At 44.1% G+C, this 19,111-nt stretch overlaps 1 protein-coding gene across 4 annotated transcripts in view; it reads right to left on the reverse strand.

Moving 5' to 3' along the window:
* The window catches only part of Fbxw11 (F-box and WD repeat domain containing 11), an 88,349-nt gene extending 69,238 nt beyond the window's left edge, over positions 1–19,111 (reverse strand). Inside the window, exons 1-2 of one of the 4 annotated variants that reach the window (XM_052194948.1) lie at positions 18,684–19,111; positions 9,238–9,392 (exon numbers count right to left, since the gene is read on the reverse strand). Coding sequence is in view for 2 of the 4 variants with exons in the window: in XM_052194947.1 (XP_052050907.1) it covers positions 18,684–18,728 (45 nt within the window). In the remaining 2 variants the exon portion in view is untranslated. The remainder of the gene's footprint in view (positions 1–9,237; positions 9,393–18,683) is intronic. The other 3 variants (XM_052194950.1, XM_052194947.1, XM_052194949.1) reach the window with 3 other exon arrangements.

Genomic DNA, 19,111 nt, shown 5'->3' on the forward strand with positions numbered 1-19,111 from the left:
AAATAAATAATAAAATGCCCCATATCCATCACTCCTAAGGTGAGATGATTCACCTGCCTCTGCCGCAACACAGGACAGAACCCACCCCAAAGGCTGTTCTCTGACCTCCAAGCACACTGTAGATGTGCAGGCACTTCCACACTCACACAAACATAAGTCTTTTCTTTTTTTAACATAAAAATGACATTCTTTGTAAATTGCAGGCACAATATGCTCACATCTATCAGTACACTCTATCCACTCCATAGCTGGAATGACTCATTTCCTCCTCTTCCGCCATCTGTTACTAGTTTGTCATTTCTTCCCTAGAATAATGCAACAGTCTATTAACTGCTCCAACTTTTCTTGTTTCAATGCAGCCTCCAAACCGACTGCCAGAATAATCTTTATAAAGCACAGATGCTGTTCAACTTCCACGTCCACTGCACTCATCTGATTCGACCGAACACAGGCCCAGATGCATCAGCAGCAGGTAACTCTAAGAGAGCATGACTGCGAGGCAGACAGGAGAGCACAAGCTCTGCTTCAGGAGGCCAGTAACCACATGCTCCAGTTTTACAGACAAAACCAGCAATGGGTGTGCTGATAGGCAGAGTCCCAATCCTTAAAATCTATGCAGATCAAGTAAGGGATTCTATCCATATGTAAACTAGTCTGTAACTTGTTACCTGAAAGAAATCCAAGGCTAGTAATAATGGGTCTTAGCAAGTTCATACTCCTCAGTTGCTTCACTCAAACTATAGTAAGCAATGCACAGAACCACTTACTCATCCCTTCTCAGAGAAATCACACACCCTTTGCCAGGCAGAGCAACATAGACAGGTAATCCCACCCCTTAGGAGGCCAAGGTAAGATTGTCATACATTCAAGGCCAGCCCAGACTACATAGCTAGACTCTGCCTCATTAAAAAACATGACAGAGAGCAGGTACCTGCTCTCAGACACATAATTAAAAATTAAAGGGGTGTAAAGAAACAGTTCAATGGTTAAGACCACTTGGTACTCTTGTAGGTTCCCAGCACACACACTGCAGTTCACAACCATCTGTAACTCTAGTTCCATGGAATCGGAAGTCCTTTCTGATCTTCAGGGGTACCAGGCACATATGTGGTGCACATACATACACTCAGAAAGAACACTCATACACAAAAAAGGGTATATAGGTATGTATGTATGTGTGTGTGTGTGTGTACAACATATATATAACAACATATATATAATAAAAATAAATATTAAAGAGAAAAGATAGACAACCTTCTACCATTGTCCCCTGATTATCTTTGCTATGACAGTACCCTGAAGTAGTACATCTATGTCCATTTCTAATTTCTGGCAAGCCTCAAAGAATACTTTTTTTTGGGGGGGGGGGGTGTTGGTTTTGGTTTTTCAAGACAGGGTTTCTCTGTGTAGCCCTGGCTGCCCTGGAACTCACTTGTAGACCAGGCTGGCCTGAACTCAGAAATCCGCCTCCCAAGTGCACCACCACTGCCCGGCAAGAACAGCTTTTAAAATGTGTCTTATGTAGCTGGAAAGATGGCTCAACCTAGTTGTGCATGCATAAGGGTGGGAGTAGAGACTTTAGCAGCTATGTAGAAGCTGGGTATATTCTACATGCACTTTTAACCTAGCCCAAACAGCACAGACAGGCCCCAGACCTATCAAGAGACCCTGTCTTAAAGAACAAGGCAGAAGCTTTAGAGAAAAACACCCAATACCTTCCTTGGGCCTCCAGTACAATCACACATATGTTACGCATACACCACACATATAAATCAACACTCAGAAACCAAATGAGCAAATAAAATGTCTCTTATAAAACTGTCTTTTTCTAACTCCTGCAACACTGAACAAATTTCTCCATATAAGACTGAAAACTACTGGAGTAACATATACATCTGATTCAACTCTGTATTCCTCATAGTACTAAAAAGGACATGCTCAAGACATGTTACTTATGTAACATGCGCATCTCACATGATGGCCATTATGTTAACAAGATTTTAATATTAAGACTATCAATCTCAGGAGGAAAAACTGTAATATTAAAATTGAATCAGAAATAAGATGGACTCACAGATCCTTTTAAATGTATTTCTTAGCCCTAACTACCCCAAGGGTCTACAAACAGTGACAACAAATAGTTTCTAGAAATAGCCCCATAGTCACATGACATAGACCTGAGACAATCTGGTCCCAAAAAGCCAAAGACACACAAAGACTGGGGCCACATTAAAAGAAAATGGGAGCTACTAGAATCTGGGACACAGAGAATCAGTAAGGATGGTAATTGACTGTTAGCACACAGAATAAACAAAAACCCACGAGAATACAGACGACACAGATAGAAAGGTAAAGAATCAGGCTAGCTCTCTGAACACAAGCTAATAAACAGAAGAGGATTGATAAGGAGACTACAATTTTGTAAGCCTACTATAAGAAAAGACTTGAGGGTTGAGAAGCAGGAGTTTCCAGGTGAGTAGCAGTGAGTAGGAAAGACTGTTACAGAGTGTCAAACAGTGCCCAGCAGATAAGCTTGCTAAGAGCAGAGGGGGAAACAGCAGTTATTACAGAGATCTGGCTGCTGCCACCTTAACCAAGGAACAATGTAGCACAGCTCTTTTTGCCTGGCGATGGGATTTGATGGGAGGGGCATTTTCTCCCCTAGATAGAGCATTGCTACCGAAAAGCTGCCTTAGATACAGCTCACCCAAGTTCCAGTTTACAGGAACTAGGAGCCAAAGAAGCAAGTTACCTGACACCATAAGGAAATAAGTGAATGTGGAATGCTGCACTCTGCTGCACATGTATAAGGAAAGGCAACCAACTAAACCGAGTTCTTCCGAGAAGTCAGTGGGGAAAAGGAAAGACAGATAGCTTGTTCTAAATTAAGACAGCTGAGACAACTTAGTACAAATTTTGGGGCAACAATATCAAAATGTTTGCAACTACTCTCAAAAGTTTCTGCAACAAAAGATTTGTACCAGGTAAGAAAGGAAGGGAGTGGGAATGGTAGGGAGGAAAATAAGAAGGGAGAGAACAGCCAGGCAATGGTGGCGCACGCCTGTAATCCCCGCCCTTGGGAAGCAGAGGCAGGTGGATCTCTGAGTTCCAGGCCAGCATGGTCTACAGAGTGAGTTCCAGGACAGCCAGGGCTACACAGAAAAAGCCTGTCTCGGAAAAAAAAAATAATAATATTTAAAAAAATATCCAGGCCATACATGATAGAATATGCTTTCAATCCTGGTACTCTGGAAGCAAAGGCACGCAAAATTCTAGTCTACACAGCAAGTTCCAAGCTAGCCAGGACTTCTCCAGATACTTATCTCAAAATAAAACAATAAAAATATTAGTAATAATAAAAATTAGATAGGCATATGTAGAAAGAGGTGATGTGTGATTACAGAACAAGAGCCCGACATCTTCTTTTGCACTGTGTACTTTCTGGCGCATACAGCGGATACTTATAAGATGTGTAAAATATTGATGGCCATCACCAACAGTGTTAAGTGATTAAGAAAAAGCATGTAGTAAAAAAATAATTATGTTAAAAATCCTTAGGGAGGGCATGACGAACTAAGTGAGCAGTTAGGAGCACTTGATGCTCTTCCCAGAACCCACATGACAGCTCATAACCATCTCTAACCCCTCTTCTGGCCTCTGTAGCCACTACACACGAGTGGTACACACATGTGAACACCTACACCCATGAGATAAAAGCAAATCTGTTAAAATCCCATAAGACAGTGAGTGCTTCTCAACCTGTGGGCTGCAACCCTTTGAGGTTTCATATCATATATCCTGCATGTCAGATATTTATATTACAATTACAATTTATAACAGTAGCCAAATGGCAACAAATAGCAACAAAGTAATTTTTATGGGGGGGGGGGCCGACACCACAACATGAGGAACTATATCAAAGGGTCAAAGTGTTAGGAAGCTTGAGAAGGGGCTGGAGAGAGGCTCAAGGGTTAAAAGCACTGACTGCTTTTCCAAAGGTCCTGAATTCAAATCCCAGCAACCACATGGTGGTTCACAACCATCTGTAATGGGATCAGATGCTCTCTTCTGGTGTGTCTGAAGTCAGCTACAGTGTACTTATATACAATAAATAAATCTTCCCCCCAAAAAGGAAGGTTGAGAAGCAGTGGTCTAAGGAATGGTAAATTTGAGCTCAGAATTCATGAACTACACAGAGAGACTGTCTCAAAATTAACTCTCCAAAGGAAGTGCTACACTAGAGACCAACACAGCATCTCGATTCTTCCAACATGGCCAATGTTGACTCCTGCTATTGCTTACTGACATGTAGGTAAAATAGCTGACTTGTATTTAGAATTCATATTGTGATGTTAAAATGTCTTTTTAAAGACGGGCAGTGGTGGCGCACGCCTGTAATCCCAGCACTTTGGGAGGCAGAGGCAGGTAGATTTCTGAGTTCGAGGCCAGTCTGATCTACAGAGTGAGTTCCAGGACAGCCAGGGCTACACAGAGAAACCCTGTCTCGAAAAAACCAAATCCAAAAAGTCAAAAAAAAAAGTTTTAAAATATCATGGTTACACTCAGCAGTGCTGGCTAGGAGGGTAGGTATCTCTCTGCCACCTTTGCTCAGGTTACTTACTTTTCTGTTTAGTAACCAGATGTGGAATTGAAATTGTGAAAGAATAAAGGATGTCTATACTATGAGCACAATGACTTTCTGAAAACACACATTTAACATTCGTTAGCCAGTTAAGAGTGAGAAAAGACGCACTACACATAATGATCTCATCTGTGGACTGGGAAGTTACTGGCAGGCTGCTGAGAAATGTAACCACACCTCCTGGTCAACAACATCCCAACCCATCCCCGTGTGCATCCCCGTGTGCTGCCATTCTCAGGCAGTCTGTGTCTGAGTAATCTCACACAGCTGCATGAAAGCAAAGGCTCCCAAATGCCCCTGCTCGGTGAGCTCAGACCAATTACACACAGGTACCTGTCTACCCTTAGGGTTTTTCCATCTATAGGTGAATCAAATCCATGATTAATCTCCCCTAACATAAACTCACTTTCCTCTCCCCTAACACAGGGTTCTGTTACAGTATAACCATCCTAAGAAAGAATGCCAACACCTACCCAAGGGCCTAAGGCAGAAGGAAACAATCTAAAGCTCATGATATCACTCAACTCTGCTAAGACCACCCTGTAAACGCTGCAGACACCACCTACAGCTTTCACAAACCAGTCACCCTCCTGCAAGCTCTCTAGCTCCCTTTTATCACTGACACTAAGGTTGACACATCTCTGCCTTCAGTCTCTTCATCTTGCATCCACCTGCCAAGGTAACTTCCTGAAATACCAATTTATTTGTGTTACCCTTTTTACTGTCAAGAACAGAAAGAAAATAACAAAAGTAATGACAGAGTAGCTGCAACCAAGCTCCACTGAGTGGAGGGTCTGGAGATGGAGAATGAACCACTGGGGATGCGAGCCTCAGGATGCTGCATGTATAGCATGCGATCTGGCCAAGTTACATAAGCTTAGTAAGTCAACTATCTTCTTAAGAATATAAAGTAGACAGAAAATGGGTCACAGCAGTGACAAAGGAACTCAAAGCAAAACCAGGGGGTGGGGGATGGGCACTCAGTGATAAAAGCTCTTGTCCTACAAGCTGGGGGCGGCCTGAACCCCAATTCCAGCAGCTCACTATACTAGCCAATCCAGGAGTTGTGGATTCAGTGAAGCTCATTGTAACGAGAACTCAAAGTGGAGAACAATGGAGAAAGACATCAGCTTCCAGCCTCAACATGAACATGTGCAGGTGCACGTGCAAACACACATGTACACGCACAAATAAATAACACATACACCATACACATGCAAAAAAAAAAAAGGAAAAGACAAGGACCTCTCAGACTTCTAAGTCAAAAGTACATTCAAGCTGAATCTGCTGGCTGACCTAGTTGCTCTAAAAGCAGGCACAGGGTGGCACGCAGCTATAATTCTAGCACTGAGGATGGTGAAGGGGACAAGTCCAACCTGGACTACATACAAAATCCTATCTCAAAACAGAAACAAAGGTAAGGAAAATGGGAAGAAAACACAAAACCCTGAATGCCTTAATTAGAAAAGGTTCTGAAATGAGATTTTGCCTTCAAGAAATCTATCTACTCCATGGGAAACAAAAAACAAACAAACACAAACAAACAGAAAAGCAGCAGATAATCTTACTGAACAGATCTGAAACCATGATATGACCTGCTAGGTCAGTGGCTCTCAACCTTCCTAAGGCTGGGACCCTTGGACAGTTCCTTATGCTGTGGTGACCCCCACCAAGCATACACTTATTGTTGGTGCTACTTTATAACTAATTTTGCTATTGTTTTAAACTGTAATGTAGACATCTGATATGCAGGATATCTGATATGTAAGCCCTATGGGAAGGTTATTTGATGCCCCGCCACCCCACAAATGATTGACACTGAGCAAAGTTTGCCTACAGAACGAGAATGCTATAGTCGTTTGGGTGGAGTCTGCAGGCCCCTCTGAATTACTAGCATATAAATTAACATCTAGCAGATCCCTGGATAAGAGAATACTTGGGCTGGGGATGTAGCTCAGTGGGTAGAGTACGTGCCTAGCATGCACAAGCCCTGAGTCTAATAAAATAGTGTAATGATGCATGCCAGTAATTCTCAGCACTCCCATGTGGATGCAGGAACATCACAAGTTGAAGGCCATCCTCAGCTATATAGTGGGCTCAAGGTGAGCCTGAGAGCTCTGAGACACTGTCTCAGAAGAAAAGAATATACTAATCATGTCAACATACATATAATTACTGTAAACTTATAAATTAGTTTCTGGTCTTACAAACAGTATTGTAAATCTACTGATGTTACCCCGTCATCCCTAGGCTAAAGACACACTTTGAACACAATGACCGAATCAGATTTCTGGGAACTCAGAGCCAGCCTCTCAATATTAGGATTACAGGCTCATGAACCCAGCTTCATTAATTTCTCAAGTAAGAAAATGGTATACAGTGTTAGACAAGATCTCAGCCTGTGTGCCCATGACTGGATGTTGGTCTGAACAAGAGCAGAGGATGAAGGCACAGTCCTGATACCCTGCTGACTGGATTCCCTCCCATCCCTGCTCTTGAGCACATTATTTAAGCACTCTAGCCACTGGTTTCCTGGGCAATGGAGCAGTGAGGGTTCTTACCCCACAGGGAGCTGGGGGGGGGGGCGGCTGTAAGGAAATATGAGCTCCTATCTACACATTAACTACAGGAATCTTCATAGACAAGAAGTGCTCAGGAACTATGGCCTGTTCTTTCTACTGCAACAGCCAAGACCCACTGCTCATTTGCTAGAGTATTAACAAATGCAAAGTATCCAACTGAAACAAGTCAGAATGTCAGTCTGTAGCACAAGGTTTCCAAACAATAGGCTGTGGGGAATAGAGGGAATGTTAAATAATGAAAAAATTAGATTTTCAAGAGTTACTTGAGAACATCTATCCTGTTAGGCTGACAGATAACAGGTCAAACGAAGAGTATGCATTTGAGCTATAAGCTATTTGAGTAAAGCTAAAATACTATGAAGGAATGGGGAAAATGTGGGATTGAATCCAATGTGGATCCCTGTATACAGCACACTGGTGTTTTAATGTACCGTGCCTCTCTTATGCTCCTAAACTACTTTCATATTCACCTGAACAACTAACTGACTACAGATCTGCTGAATGTTCAAAAGCAGACAGAATACCAGACATTTCTAAAATGCTGTGTTGCTATTTTTATGTCAACTAGACAGGGGTTAGCTTCCACTGAGAAAATGCATTTTGCTAACTAGTGATTGATGGGGTAGAACCTGGCCCATGTGAGTGGGATCATCCTGGGCTGGTGACAATCAATAAAGCAGGCTGAGCAAGCCATGGGGAGCAAGCCAGTAAGCAGTACCCCTCTATGGCTTCTGGATCCGCTCCTGCCTCCAGGTTCCTGCCTGCTGGAGTTCCTGTCTTAACTTCCTTCAGTAAAGAACAGTGATATGAAAGTTAAACCAAATAAACCCTTTCCTCCCTAACTTGCTTTTGGTCATGATGTTTCATTATAACAATAGTAACCCTGACTAGGTCAAATACCATGCCAAACAATGAGCTAGCAAATGTTCAAGTAAACGCCACTGTGGGGCTGGGGAGAGACTGCTCAGTTAATAGTGCGTGCTGCACAAGCATGAAGACCTGACTTGATCTTCACCCACAAAAATTAAAATAACAAAAATAAATAAATCACAAAGCTGAGGTGGCGCACCTATTATCTGAGCACTGGTCTCCTAACCAGTGTAGCAAAAGCAGGGTTTAGGGTCATAAGGAGACCTTGTCTTCAAAATAAGGTCTAAGAGCTATTGAGAAAGACACTTTCCATCAACCTGGACCCCGTGTACAACCCTTATCCCCGAAACAGACACAGTGAGCACATATACACACCTATATCTACACACTCACACACCCAAAAGGCTTAAATATAAACTTCATTGGACATAAAAATCCAGGCCTGAATCTGGCTCTGCTACTTCCTAGCTGCATGACCTGGGTAACCTGTACTTTCTCCATCATTCTGCGCTTCATTCCATGTCTAAAATCCAAGTGATGCATATGCCAGTTACAATACATGCCAAGTACCTACCAACAGTGCCTAGAAGCTAGCAATGCGCTCAACAGTTGCTACACAGAGCAAATCTGCCTGAGAAGACCCTCTGGGAGTCCTCGTGACAGACATGGTATTTATAAAAAACAATCTGGCCGTTACCAACAATTAATCCATGCAAGAAAATATCTCAGAATGGCCTTATAAACTATCCTCTCACACCTCCCAAATCCCTGTTTACCATATTCCTGTTGACATCTGGTGAGAAGCTACCTAAGCCTGTAACTGCAGTCCTTACATGTATGCAGTTTTCATGGTAACTCTGCCTTAGCCCTTCACTGACTCACAAAAACACTAGGCACAAATACCCAATGTCTTTCATCCCCTAGCAATTGGGGGGGGAAAGATTTGGTTGTTGTTGTTTGAAATAAAGCCTCGCTCTGTAGCCCAGGCTGGTCTCCACCCTGTAGCAATCCTCCTGCCTTATCCACCCAAGTACTGGAATTACAGGTGTGAGCCTCAATATGCAACTTTGAAAGAGTTTTAAAAGTGTCTTTCAGTGAGGTGGGTGAGTCCACAGAACAACACAACACAGGGCAATGGCTTACCTGGAAAGTATTCTGCACTTCAATCCACCACTGAATGAATGGGGATTCCCTTCAGACTAGTCTGAGAAAAGACAGCAGTCAAGCATCTTCCAAGATTCTTTCCGTTTACTGTATCCAGTTTTCTTCAACAAAATCCCAAACATGCACTTCGGTAACTGTTGAAAGACAGAAAGCAATCCATACACCCACCATGGCACCGGCGGCAAATGACAGCCACCAAGAATGGAGAGGAGGGCTGGATGGAATGGTGGATCTGAGGCACAGACTTTGGCCATGGAGGACCTGGGGCAGTACCCTTCACCTTGGCATTGAGAGAAGGATTCTACATAATGAATAATGAAACACGGCTAATATTAATATTTATGCATGAAAAACAGCATATGATGAGAGCAACTAAAGACTCACTCAACAGTCCACATAAACTGTCCCTATCAGTCAATACAATGAACTCCCTGTCCATTTTCTAGGACAGCTCTTCCACCATTACAAAAGCATTTGCCAGCCAAAATGAAAATAGGCAAGGGTTCAAATATCTCCCAATATTTACTGACATACCTAGCAAAGTAATCATTTGGTTTGCCACTGAAAAGACATCAAACTTACATATATTACTCAAATCCTTGGTGTTCAACTGGGATACAGAATATTCTTAAAACACTTGACATTAAGTGTGAACTTAACAGTTCAAATAAGGTCAATACCCCACAATAGCTAATCAAGTAAACCAAAGAAACAATAAATACACTAATCAATAACTTACAAGTTATTGTATGTATGTATGTATGACACCTATAAACATTACAGTAAATCCAAATCCTATTAACATTTTTTCTATGAGTTTTCTCCATAGAGCACAAATTCTAACAAACTGTAACAAAGAGGACAGACACTAAGCAGAGGACCAGAGGAAGCGTGAAGACTGAACTTACTTGTCACTCCACAGCCAAAGTACACTTGGGTATTAAATACCATGACAGACCACGCCTTATATATGAATGACCCATATTTAAGCCGGGAGGTAGATGAGCACATCTTTAACCCCACCACTTGGAGGCAGAGGCAGGGGGATCTCTTAAGTTCGAGCTAGCCTGATCTACAGAGTTCCAGGACTGCCAAGGCTATACAGAGAAACCCTGTCTCCAAAAAGAAAGAAAGAAAAAACCCACCTAAATACTTAATTAAAGAACTCCCAAGTTCTTTAAAGACTATTTAATTATTTAATATTTAATTAAAGAACTCCCAAGTTCTTTGGGGTAAAGACTATATCATTTTCACAAAACATAGCTGCCACCAGGCAGTGGTGGCGCACACCTTTAATCCCAGCACTTGGGAGGCAGAGGCAGGGGGATTTCTGAGTTCAAGGCCAGCCTGGTCTGCAGAGTGAGTTCCAAGACAGCCAGGGCTACACAGAGAAACCATGGGGGGTAGGGTTGGGGACACACACACACCCATAAATACTTTCAAAAGGCCCTACGTTCATGAGAACTACCAAAGTACAGAAGGGTGAGATTTTCAGCCTAGTAACAGAAAGGGCAAACTCCACATATTATTCTACATTACCAAAGAAACATACAATTCCAAGCTTCCAAGCACTGATGTCACAGCAAAACACATTGCCTGAGTCCAATTCTGTGTTAGCAGCATCTAAGCTCCCTTCTCAACTCAGACTTCTCAGATGCAGAGCCATCCACAAGCGGATGATGACCGTGTGCTGACCTCCATCCAGGGCACTGAACTGCTAGGCCCCTCTGAGTTAACAGCACCACAGATGCAAACAGTCCTCGCAACTTCAAGAAAACACATAAGGAAAGCACCACACCAAGAGAAAGGCAGAGAAAGCTCAACCTGTTCCTCACTAGTTGATGTTACTGAGGCAAGAATGACTGGAGACTGAGGCTGGCAGGGAGCTTGCCTAGCATTCAAAGTCCCAGGGTCTGTCCCTGGTACTGCATTAACTAGGTGCACATCCTTCTTAGCCCAGGACTCTGAAAGTGGAAGCAGGAAGATCAGAAGTTCAAGGGCATCCTTGGCTACATTCATCCTTGGCAAATTCAAGGCCAGCCTAAGATACATGAAACCTGTCTTACTAAATTAACTGGAAATCCAGGTTTGACAAAAGTATCCAGTGAACTATGCTAAAACAATATACGCTTTCAAAGTTCAACTTCCATCCGAACTGCAGGACAGGAGCCAGCAAACCACTTCATCTTGTTTCTCACCCATTGAATCCTTTGGCCTTTCCCTGTTCTGGTGAGTTAATTTTTCACCCTTTGAAGTAGTATCTCCCCAATGCCTAACTGGTGGCAGGCTTTGCAGAAGATTAACAGACTGAGAGTGAAGACTGAGTTTTCCCTGTCTCTCCTCAGACAGCCGAAGTATACATTGTTATTATCAGTTCTTAGAGTGGCTAAAGGGTCTCCTGAAGTTAAGGTGTACAGAGCCGATGCTTGGCTTTCCCTTCTGTAGAGGCCTTCCTCCTGGAGACCAGCTCCCACCCTCATGCATTCGCACACTTCTCTACCTACAAGCAAGCATTCTTTTTTCCCTCCATTTTGCTTGATAATATCCAAATTTCTACCTCACTACACTCTGGCCTGTGAGGCCTTCATGTTGCCTAACCATTAGAGGGAATTTCCTAAGCAATCTTCCTGCTGACATCACAAACTCTATACAAAAGTTAACATGTGTAAATCAGTAAGGCCCAGGTTAGACATGGCAACTGGATGGTCAGGTCCTCCTAGTCTGTCTCTCATTTGCCTACAAAGACAAACTTCCTGTTAAGCAATTGTGATGAAGTAGAAACTTAACAGAAGGGAACTCATTCTTGACCAACAGGTTTTCCCCCATTGTCAACGAATTCGATAAACAATCCAACCTAGAAGGAAACATGGTTTATTCAATCTGTGGTCAAAAGCACCAGCTTTGCAAAGAATCAAAAATCTTCCTCACAGAACACCCTACACCAATGAAACATTTATCAGAATACTCAAATGTTCACATACATTAGCTGCTGGTATCATTCTACTGGGTTACCCCAAACAGGACTGGGTAGAGTTAGAGGTTCTCTCCATAGCTACAAAGGTCTGATCACACTAACTAAACATCATAATACCTCCCATATTTTCCAAACCATTGTGGGTACTGTAAAATATTACCATTTTCCCTCAAAGAATGACTCACTATATCTATGGGTTAAAAGCAACTGAATGTTAGGCCTCTAAAAATAAATGCATATACATGCAAATAGCTTTACAAATAAACACGCATAACTCAGGAAGAAAAAAATTAACTTTTCCCACACCATCTGTGCTGATTTTACTTTATAAAATGCAGGTCCCTGAAGCTTGTCATGGCGTCACACACCTATAATCCAAGCAACTGGGGCAGAGGAGGGAGGAGGACATCAAATTTGAGGCTAGCCTGAGCTAGAATGAGTTCACTCACATACTCACATACACAAATACACACTTCACACTTATGCAAACACAATAACAAAATAGAAGCATCAGTCAGGCATGGTGGTACATGCCTGTAACCCTAGTACTCCAGAGACTGATACTGCCTGGACAACTTAGCAATGGTCTCTAATATTACAATTAAAAAAGGTCTCTGCACTTATAGGTAGAGTTAGTAAGGCTCTTGTGAAGTCCTTTCATATTCATGTCTCTTTAAACCTTCCCCATAACGCAGAAGGCTTTCCAGGTTTCCATGTGTATAGCTAAGCTGCCTGATTAGGCTTCCTTTAAGGTCACATAGCGAGTGCAAAGCTTTGACAGAGAATCCGGTGTCCTGCCCCTACCACGCCCTTTCTGCCAGTTAAGCAGGAATCCTAAGATCAGGAAACTGAGCCTCAAAGCTCACTAACATATAGAAAAGGAGAATAGCTTTCTCAGTTCTTAGTTGATAGATGGTATAAGGTGCATATATGTCAATGTATAAGGTGTATGCATGTCAATATATGCATACATGAAGACTAAATGTTTATACATGTCACATGTGCTACACACCACCCTCCATTTCCCTCACTGAAAGAAAATCTTAAAAGGATGGTATTTTAAAAAGACAAAGTTGCTGGGTGGTGGTGGCGCACGCCTGTAATCCCAGCACTCTGGGAGGCAGAGGCAGGCAGATTTCTGAGTTTGAGCCCAGCCTGGTCTACAGAGTGAGTTCCAGGACAGCCAGGGCTACACAGAGAAACCCTGTCTCAAGAAAACCAAAATCTCAGGCAATGACTTTTAATCCCATCACAGAAGGCAAAGGCAGGTGGACTTCTGTGAGTTCGGGGCTAGCCTGGCCAGCTAGAGAAAATTCCAAAAAGGCAAGGGCTACACAAAGAAACCCTGTCTCGAGAAAAAAAAAAAAAAAGGAGGGGAAAAAAAAAAGAAAAAAACCCTAACATTAATTTAACTAGCTAGCAGCACACGCCTGGGGCATGGTGAGGGAGTGAAGGACCACTGGCTGCAGCTTCTGACCTGGTGTTTAGACCCAACAGCAATTCTAGGTCATTTAGTAAATGAGGTTAAGGTGCCATAAAAGCTAAAGTTATTATCAGCGTTAGAAACGGGTGCAGTTTCCCAGACACAAAGATGGCCAAGATACAGAATGTAGTCTACTACCAAATGACCAGTATCAGAAGAGTGCAATGTGTGAAAGAGCTGTGGCCAGAGGAAGGGAAGATGGCCTCATCTCCTCCTATGAAGATCTTATCATTTAATGGGTGACACAAACAGGTAACTACAGCATAACCACAGACTATGCTAAGTACCACCAGATAATTCAAATGTCAGGATTTATTCAAGGGTTATTCCACAGAGGTAGTGCTATGCAACTAAACAAGATGTTATCTATCTACCACCATACAAACTGACATCAAAGGGTGGCCTCCATTATATTTCTTGGGGGTATAGAGGTTTATCAGCATGTGTAATAGAGAAGAATGTTGAGATGTGACCTAAGCCAATCTGGCCAGAGGCTGCTCAGGGATGGAAACCTTTAGTAAACAGCAGCCTTCCATAAAGGTACTCAAGGCAGTTTATACCAGCGCTGACAAGAGAAACAGTGTGACAAGAGTATGCAGGACCATGGTCCCCCAACTCTTGATGGAGCACAGAAAAGAAAGCTGGAAGAAAGGGCAGAGAGGCAGGTTCAAAGAGGGCAGGAGAGTGGCAGGAGGGAGATAAACTGGAGGAATGAAATGTAGAGTCAGCAGGCCTGGAGACACACCCTCCCCAGGATCCCAGAGTCCTTACATTACAAAGAACTCCAGATCTCACAGCTCCAACAGCACCACCCAAACCACATGTGAGTGGGTCTAGGAAGTAGTAGGTCAGGGCCTAGGGAGTATCCTGACCTAGCTCTCTACTTAAAGGACAGACTACAGCAATCAGGGCCATCCTTGTCAAATCCGAAGGACATGGGGCCTACAGCAAATTCTCATATTGTTTATTTGAGCCACAGTCTCTAGGCCCTGCTGAAACCCGCATCCATGTATGTCTGCACATGTGGTGAGCTAGCACCACCTGAGAAGTGAGGGGTGAGTGCAGACACCCAATGTCTGGAGACTCACTAAACAATCCTACTTGCCTCATGAAGCCAAAGACTGGAAGGTCTGTGGGAAAACTGAACCAAAAAGAAAAGACATAATAATTTACCTGAACAGTTTCTTTCCTTTCCCTAGTCTTGCAGCCTGCCTATACTTTTAATAGCTCTAAAAATAGCATTTAGATTGCACCTTCTTATATTTAGTCTTTATTACTTCATCCATTTAGGAGCTGAGAGCAAAAAGGAAGTGACTCACTTAAGGTCTCTTAGAGGAGGGCAATGTTTCAACAGCCAGGAGCTCGGCAGGAGTGTAAATAGACAAGTTCTGGTTATTTCTGCAGCAGAACTATCATTCTTAAACTTCTCTAAAATTACATTTACTTATTTACTGAGATGGGGGTGGCTTTGCAGAGATTTCTTCTCTTCTTCCTCTATGTGACTCCCGGGGAGTGAAACTCAGGCTTTAGGCTTGGTAACTTAGCACCTTTGCCTGGTGGCCCGTGTTCCTGACCTACTGCAGCTTTTCGCTGTCTTCCTGGGAGGAACTAGCCACCTGTCTGTCAAGCTGCAGCTTCCTAAGGCCCGCCTGTCAATCAGTCCGTGCTCCAACTGACGCATAACACAGCTTCCATTCCTTCCACTGAAATCCGCCAAACCAGACAACACAGCCTGGTAAGCTCAGAATATCTCCAAAATGGATCACTGATGTTCTATCTCACTCATAATAATTTTGATTGTTACAGGGAAGTTAAGAAACAGGTCCATAAAGTCGGCTCAGCACTCGCTTGGCCAGTAAAGCAATGAAAAGCCATGACAATTAATTCACTTTCAGCAACTATAAATTCATTGTCTCTTTCAAGAGTTCATTTACTACCTTGCTGAGGATGGTGGCACAGACCCATAATCCCAGCACCTGGAAGGTAGAGGAAAGCGTTGGGAGGTTCAAGGCCAGCCTCAGCTAAAGTTCCAGGCCATCCTGGGCTACATGAGACCCTGCAAGAGGACAGGGAGCTGGAGAAAGAATGTTTTAAGAAGAGAGAGGAGGGAGATGATAAGAAGGATGAGGACAGATGGAGAGAGGAAAGGAGAAAGTGGGGAGACGCTGAGTCCACGTAAGGTTGCTGGTAAGGTCAGTCCTAGACACCGGATGCCAGCACTGAAGCACCTTTGGTAGACCAGGCCTCAAGCAGTCACAAAGGCAACAACTGGGTTCTGAAACTTCACTGTTGTGCTGCCACTGTCTTCCTCCGACTACCCCCTAGGTTAGGGGACAGAAGCAAAGTGTATACTATACTAAATAGATGTAGGGTCCACTCTTGGTATTCCACAACCAATATGAAGTCATTTTTAAATGAATATTTTAAAATATAACACAATAGGGCATGTTGATTATAACTGAAACCAATCATAATGAAAAACAGGTAGCAACAGATTTGGAAAAACTATAGCTACATACCTTATAAATAAATGACTCTAACATGCCATACACACAGCCATAGTAAACGGTTCTAGCAAGGCATGCAGGTCTTGTCACTACAATTTTTGTTTCTTTAGGTTTTTTGAGACAGGGTTTTGTTTGGTTGTTTGGGGGGGGGTTGTTTGTTTAGGTTTTTAGAGGACAAGGCTTCTATATAGTTCTGGCTGTCCTGGAACTCACTCTGTAAACCAGGCTGACCTCGAACTCAAAGAGATCCTCCTGCCTCTGCTTCCTGAGTGCCAGGATTAAAAGTACATGCCACCATGCCTGGCCCATTATTTTTATTACATTTCTAAGAATCCTACATTAAATCCCTTTTATGTCTTCATTAGGTGATATCACTTCAGTTTAATGGCAAATATCACAAAGTCTAAACACCTATCAGGATTTTATGGACGATAACTAAGCATGTGCTCTACCACTGAGGTGCACCCCAGCACTCAAAACAAAACATGCTTGGGGTTAGTTACACTGTATTTCTTCTAACACTTTTGAAAAAGAAGACATTTTGCTTGTTTTATGTGAATGCATTTCAGTATGAAGCACTGGTCACTATGAAAGCAGATACACTGCTTTCATGGATCACTGATGTTCTATCTGCCCAATTAGAGTTCATTAAGATGGCTCAGCCAAAGGCACTTGATCAAATATGCCAAATAAAATGAGTTCAAGTCCCAGAACCCAGATAAAAGCAGGAGAGAAACTTTACAAAGCTGTCCTCTGACCTCCACATGCCCACTGTGGAGCATGTGTGAATTCATAGTAATACATAACAACAAAGTTTTAAAGACATTTTGTCAAAATAACCCACTATGAAAGTTTCCCAAGCTTTCAATTCAATGCTGAAAACAATTCTATGCTGAAAAAGGAAAAAAGTCTCCAGAACCTGAAGATAAAGTGGCAGAATCCCTTTGAAAACACACACACACACACACACACACACACACCAGAAACTTCCAGGTTTAATTTTCAACAATCCAGTTCTGCACATTGTGCAGAGTCCAGCAGACATGAGATTCGGTATTTATGCTACTATACTTCCATTTTAAAACGTGTATCTCAGCTCCCTGGATAACCTCATCCACAGAAACCATGAGGCTATCCAACAGACTTTCAGTATCACCATTTATTATTTATAGCATTAAATGGGGGAAGTGGCTCTGATGTCACCAACCCTACCCAGTGGAATCACTGACTCAATAAGCGATTCACACTGGAGAAACTCTGACAAGGAAAACATCTTGCTAAGTTCAGTAGATCTTTCACCTTTTCTCCATACTGTGGAACAGATACTAGTCGTTACTCTATTTGTAGAGATACAAAGAAACTATCAAGGTTTTCACAGGAAGAAGCCCTTTGTATGTTCATTTGCAGAGGCTGATTTCCTCCCCGACTCCAGGGCAGGGTTTGATTTCCCTCGTGGTCAAATTGGCAGGTAATACCAGCCATACTTTCGTCCACCAATGAGCAAATTCTTCACTTTCTCATACTCAAGAGTCCTGTTTCCAAAAACCTTTCTAGCACCAAGTCTGTGGTCAGAAACAGGTTAGGGGGTGTCCGGGAGACTTGACCAACCTGGCTACCAATGGTTTTTAACAGTAAAGGGAATCGCTGCTTCTCCGTGGGCCAAGAAACCCCACCTCCCGCTTTTTATTATTAAAAGAAGAGAGGATGGTAGCGATGAGGGCGACCTCTTCTCCCTCCTCTCTCATTTCCCAAATGTTAAAGTTATGGTTTCCCTTTCCTAGGGGATGGAATTCAGAGTACCTAGGGCCTTGCTATACAAACATCCTTCACGGCAGGGTAGGAAACCCTTTGTCCAAGAAGCCTGACACCGCAGGGGCCCGGAAAATAGGCCCCTTATCCCATACAGCCTCAGACTCGTAGGCACCCCCAACATCCCAGTCTAGAGGGGCCTATTCGGGCATCCACACAGCGGTAGCTTGGGGCGAGGGTACTGAGACCCACCCCCACCCCACCCACCCCACCCGCGCCTAAGTTACGGAGGCCGAAGCGGCTCCAACTGCTCTCGGGACTCCCTCCCACCACCATCACCCTCAGCTTGAGCGGGGCTGGGAAGCGCGATGCAGGCCTGGCCAGAGGTATCCAGGGAAGGAAAATAGAAATCCTCTTCTAAAAAGAGAGTGTGATTGATGGCAAGGCAAGAGTGAGCAGTGGCTCCGGCTGGAGCGAGGCAGGGACACCCGAGACTGGCCAGAGCCCGGCAAGGAGGGGGTTGGGGGGAGCCCGCGGGGAGTGGAGGCCGGGCCGGCCCAAGAGCGCGAGGCGTCAGCAACGAGCCATAGCAGGAGACCAGCCGGGCCCAGGCGGCAGGGAACGAGGGCTGGCCTGGCGCGGACGCCGAAGTGGGCAGTCCCCCGGGCCGCTGGCCGGCCGGAAGAACTGAAGGCCAGCGGGCCGCACTCACCATGAGCTCGATGGTCTTGTCTTCAATCACCGAGTCGGGCTCCATGGCGGCCCCGGCGGCCCCGCCTCGCTCTCTCCGCTCAGCAACGAACGGCCCGGGCGGAGGAGGCGGTGGCAGCGGCGGCGGCGGCAGCTCTCGCACCCACTCTAGCTGCCAGCCCGCCCGGGCCGCCCGCAGCTCCGCCCTCCCCCTCGGCGGACGCAGGACGCACACCAAAAACTACAATTCCCGGCAGCCGCGGCGGCTCGCGCAGTCTTGTGGGAGCAAGAAGCCGCTTGGTCCAATCTGCCAGGGTTCGCCACCGGAGAGAGCACCTAGGGGAGTGCAGGGCCGGGAGTGCGGAATGTGCAGACCTGGAGTATCTAGGCCTTGCTCGGGATAGGGCCTCGCGAACGCCGCGACTACTTGTCCCAGAAATCCTCGCGCGT

The sequence above is a fragment of the Apodemus sylvaticus genome, chromosome 10, assembly GCF_947179515.1.
Source record: "Apodemus sylvaticus chromosome 10, mApoSyl1.1, whole genome shotgun sequence".
NCBI lineage: Eukaryota > Metazoa > Chordata > Mammalia > Rodentia > Muridae > Apodemus > Apodemus sylvaticus.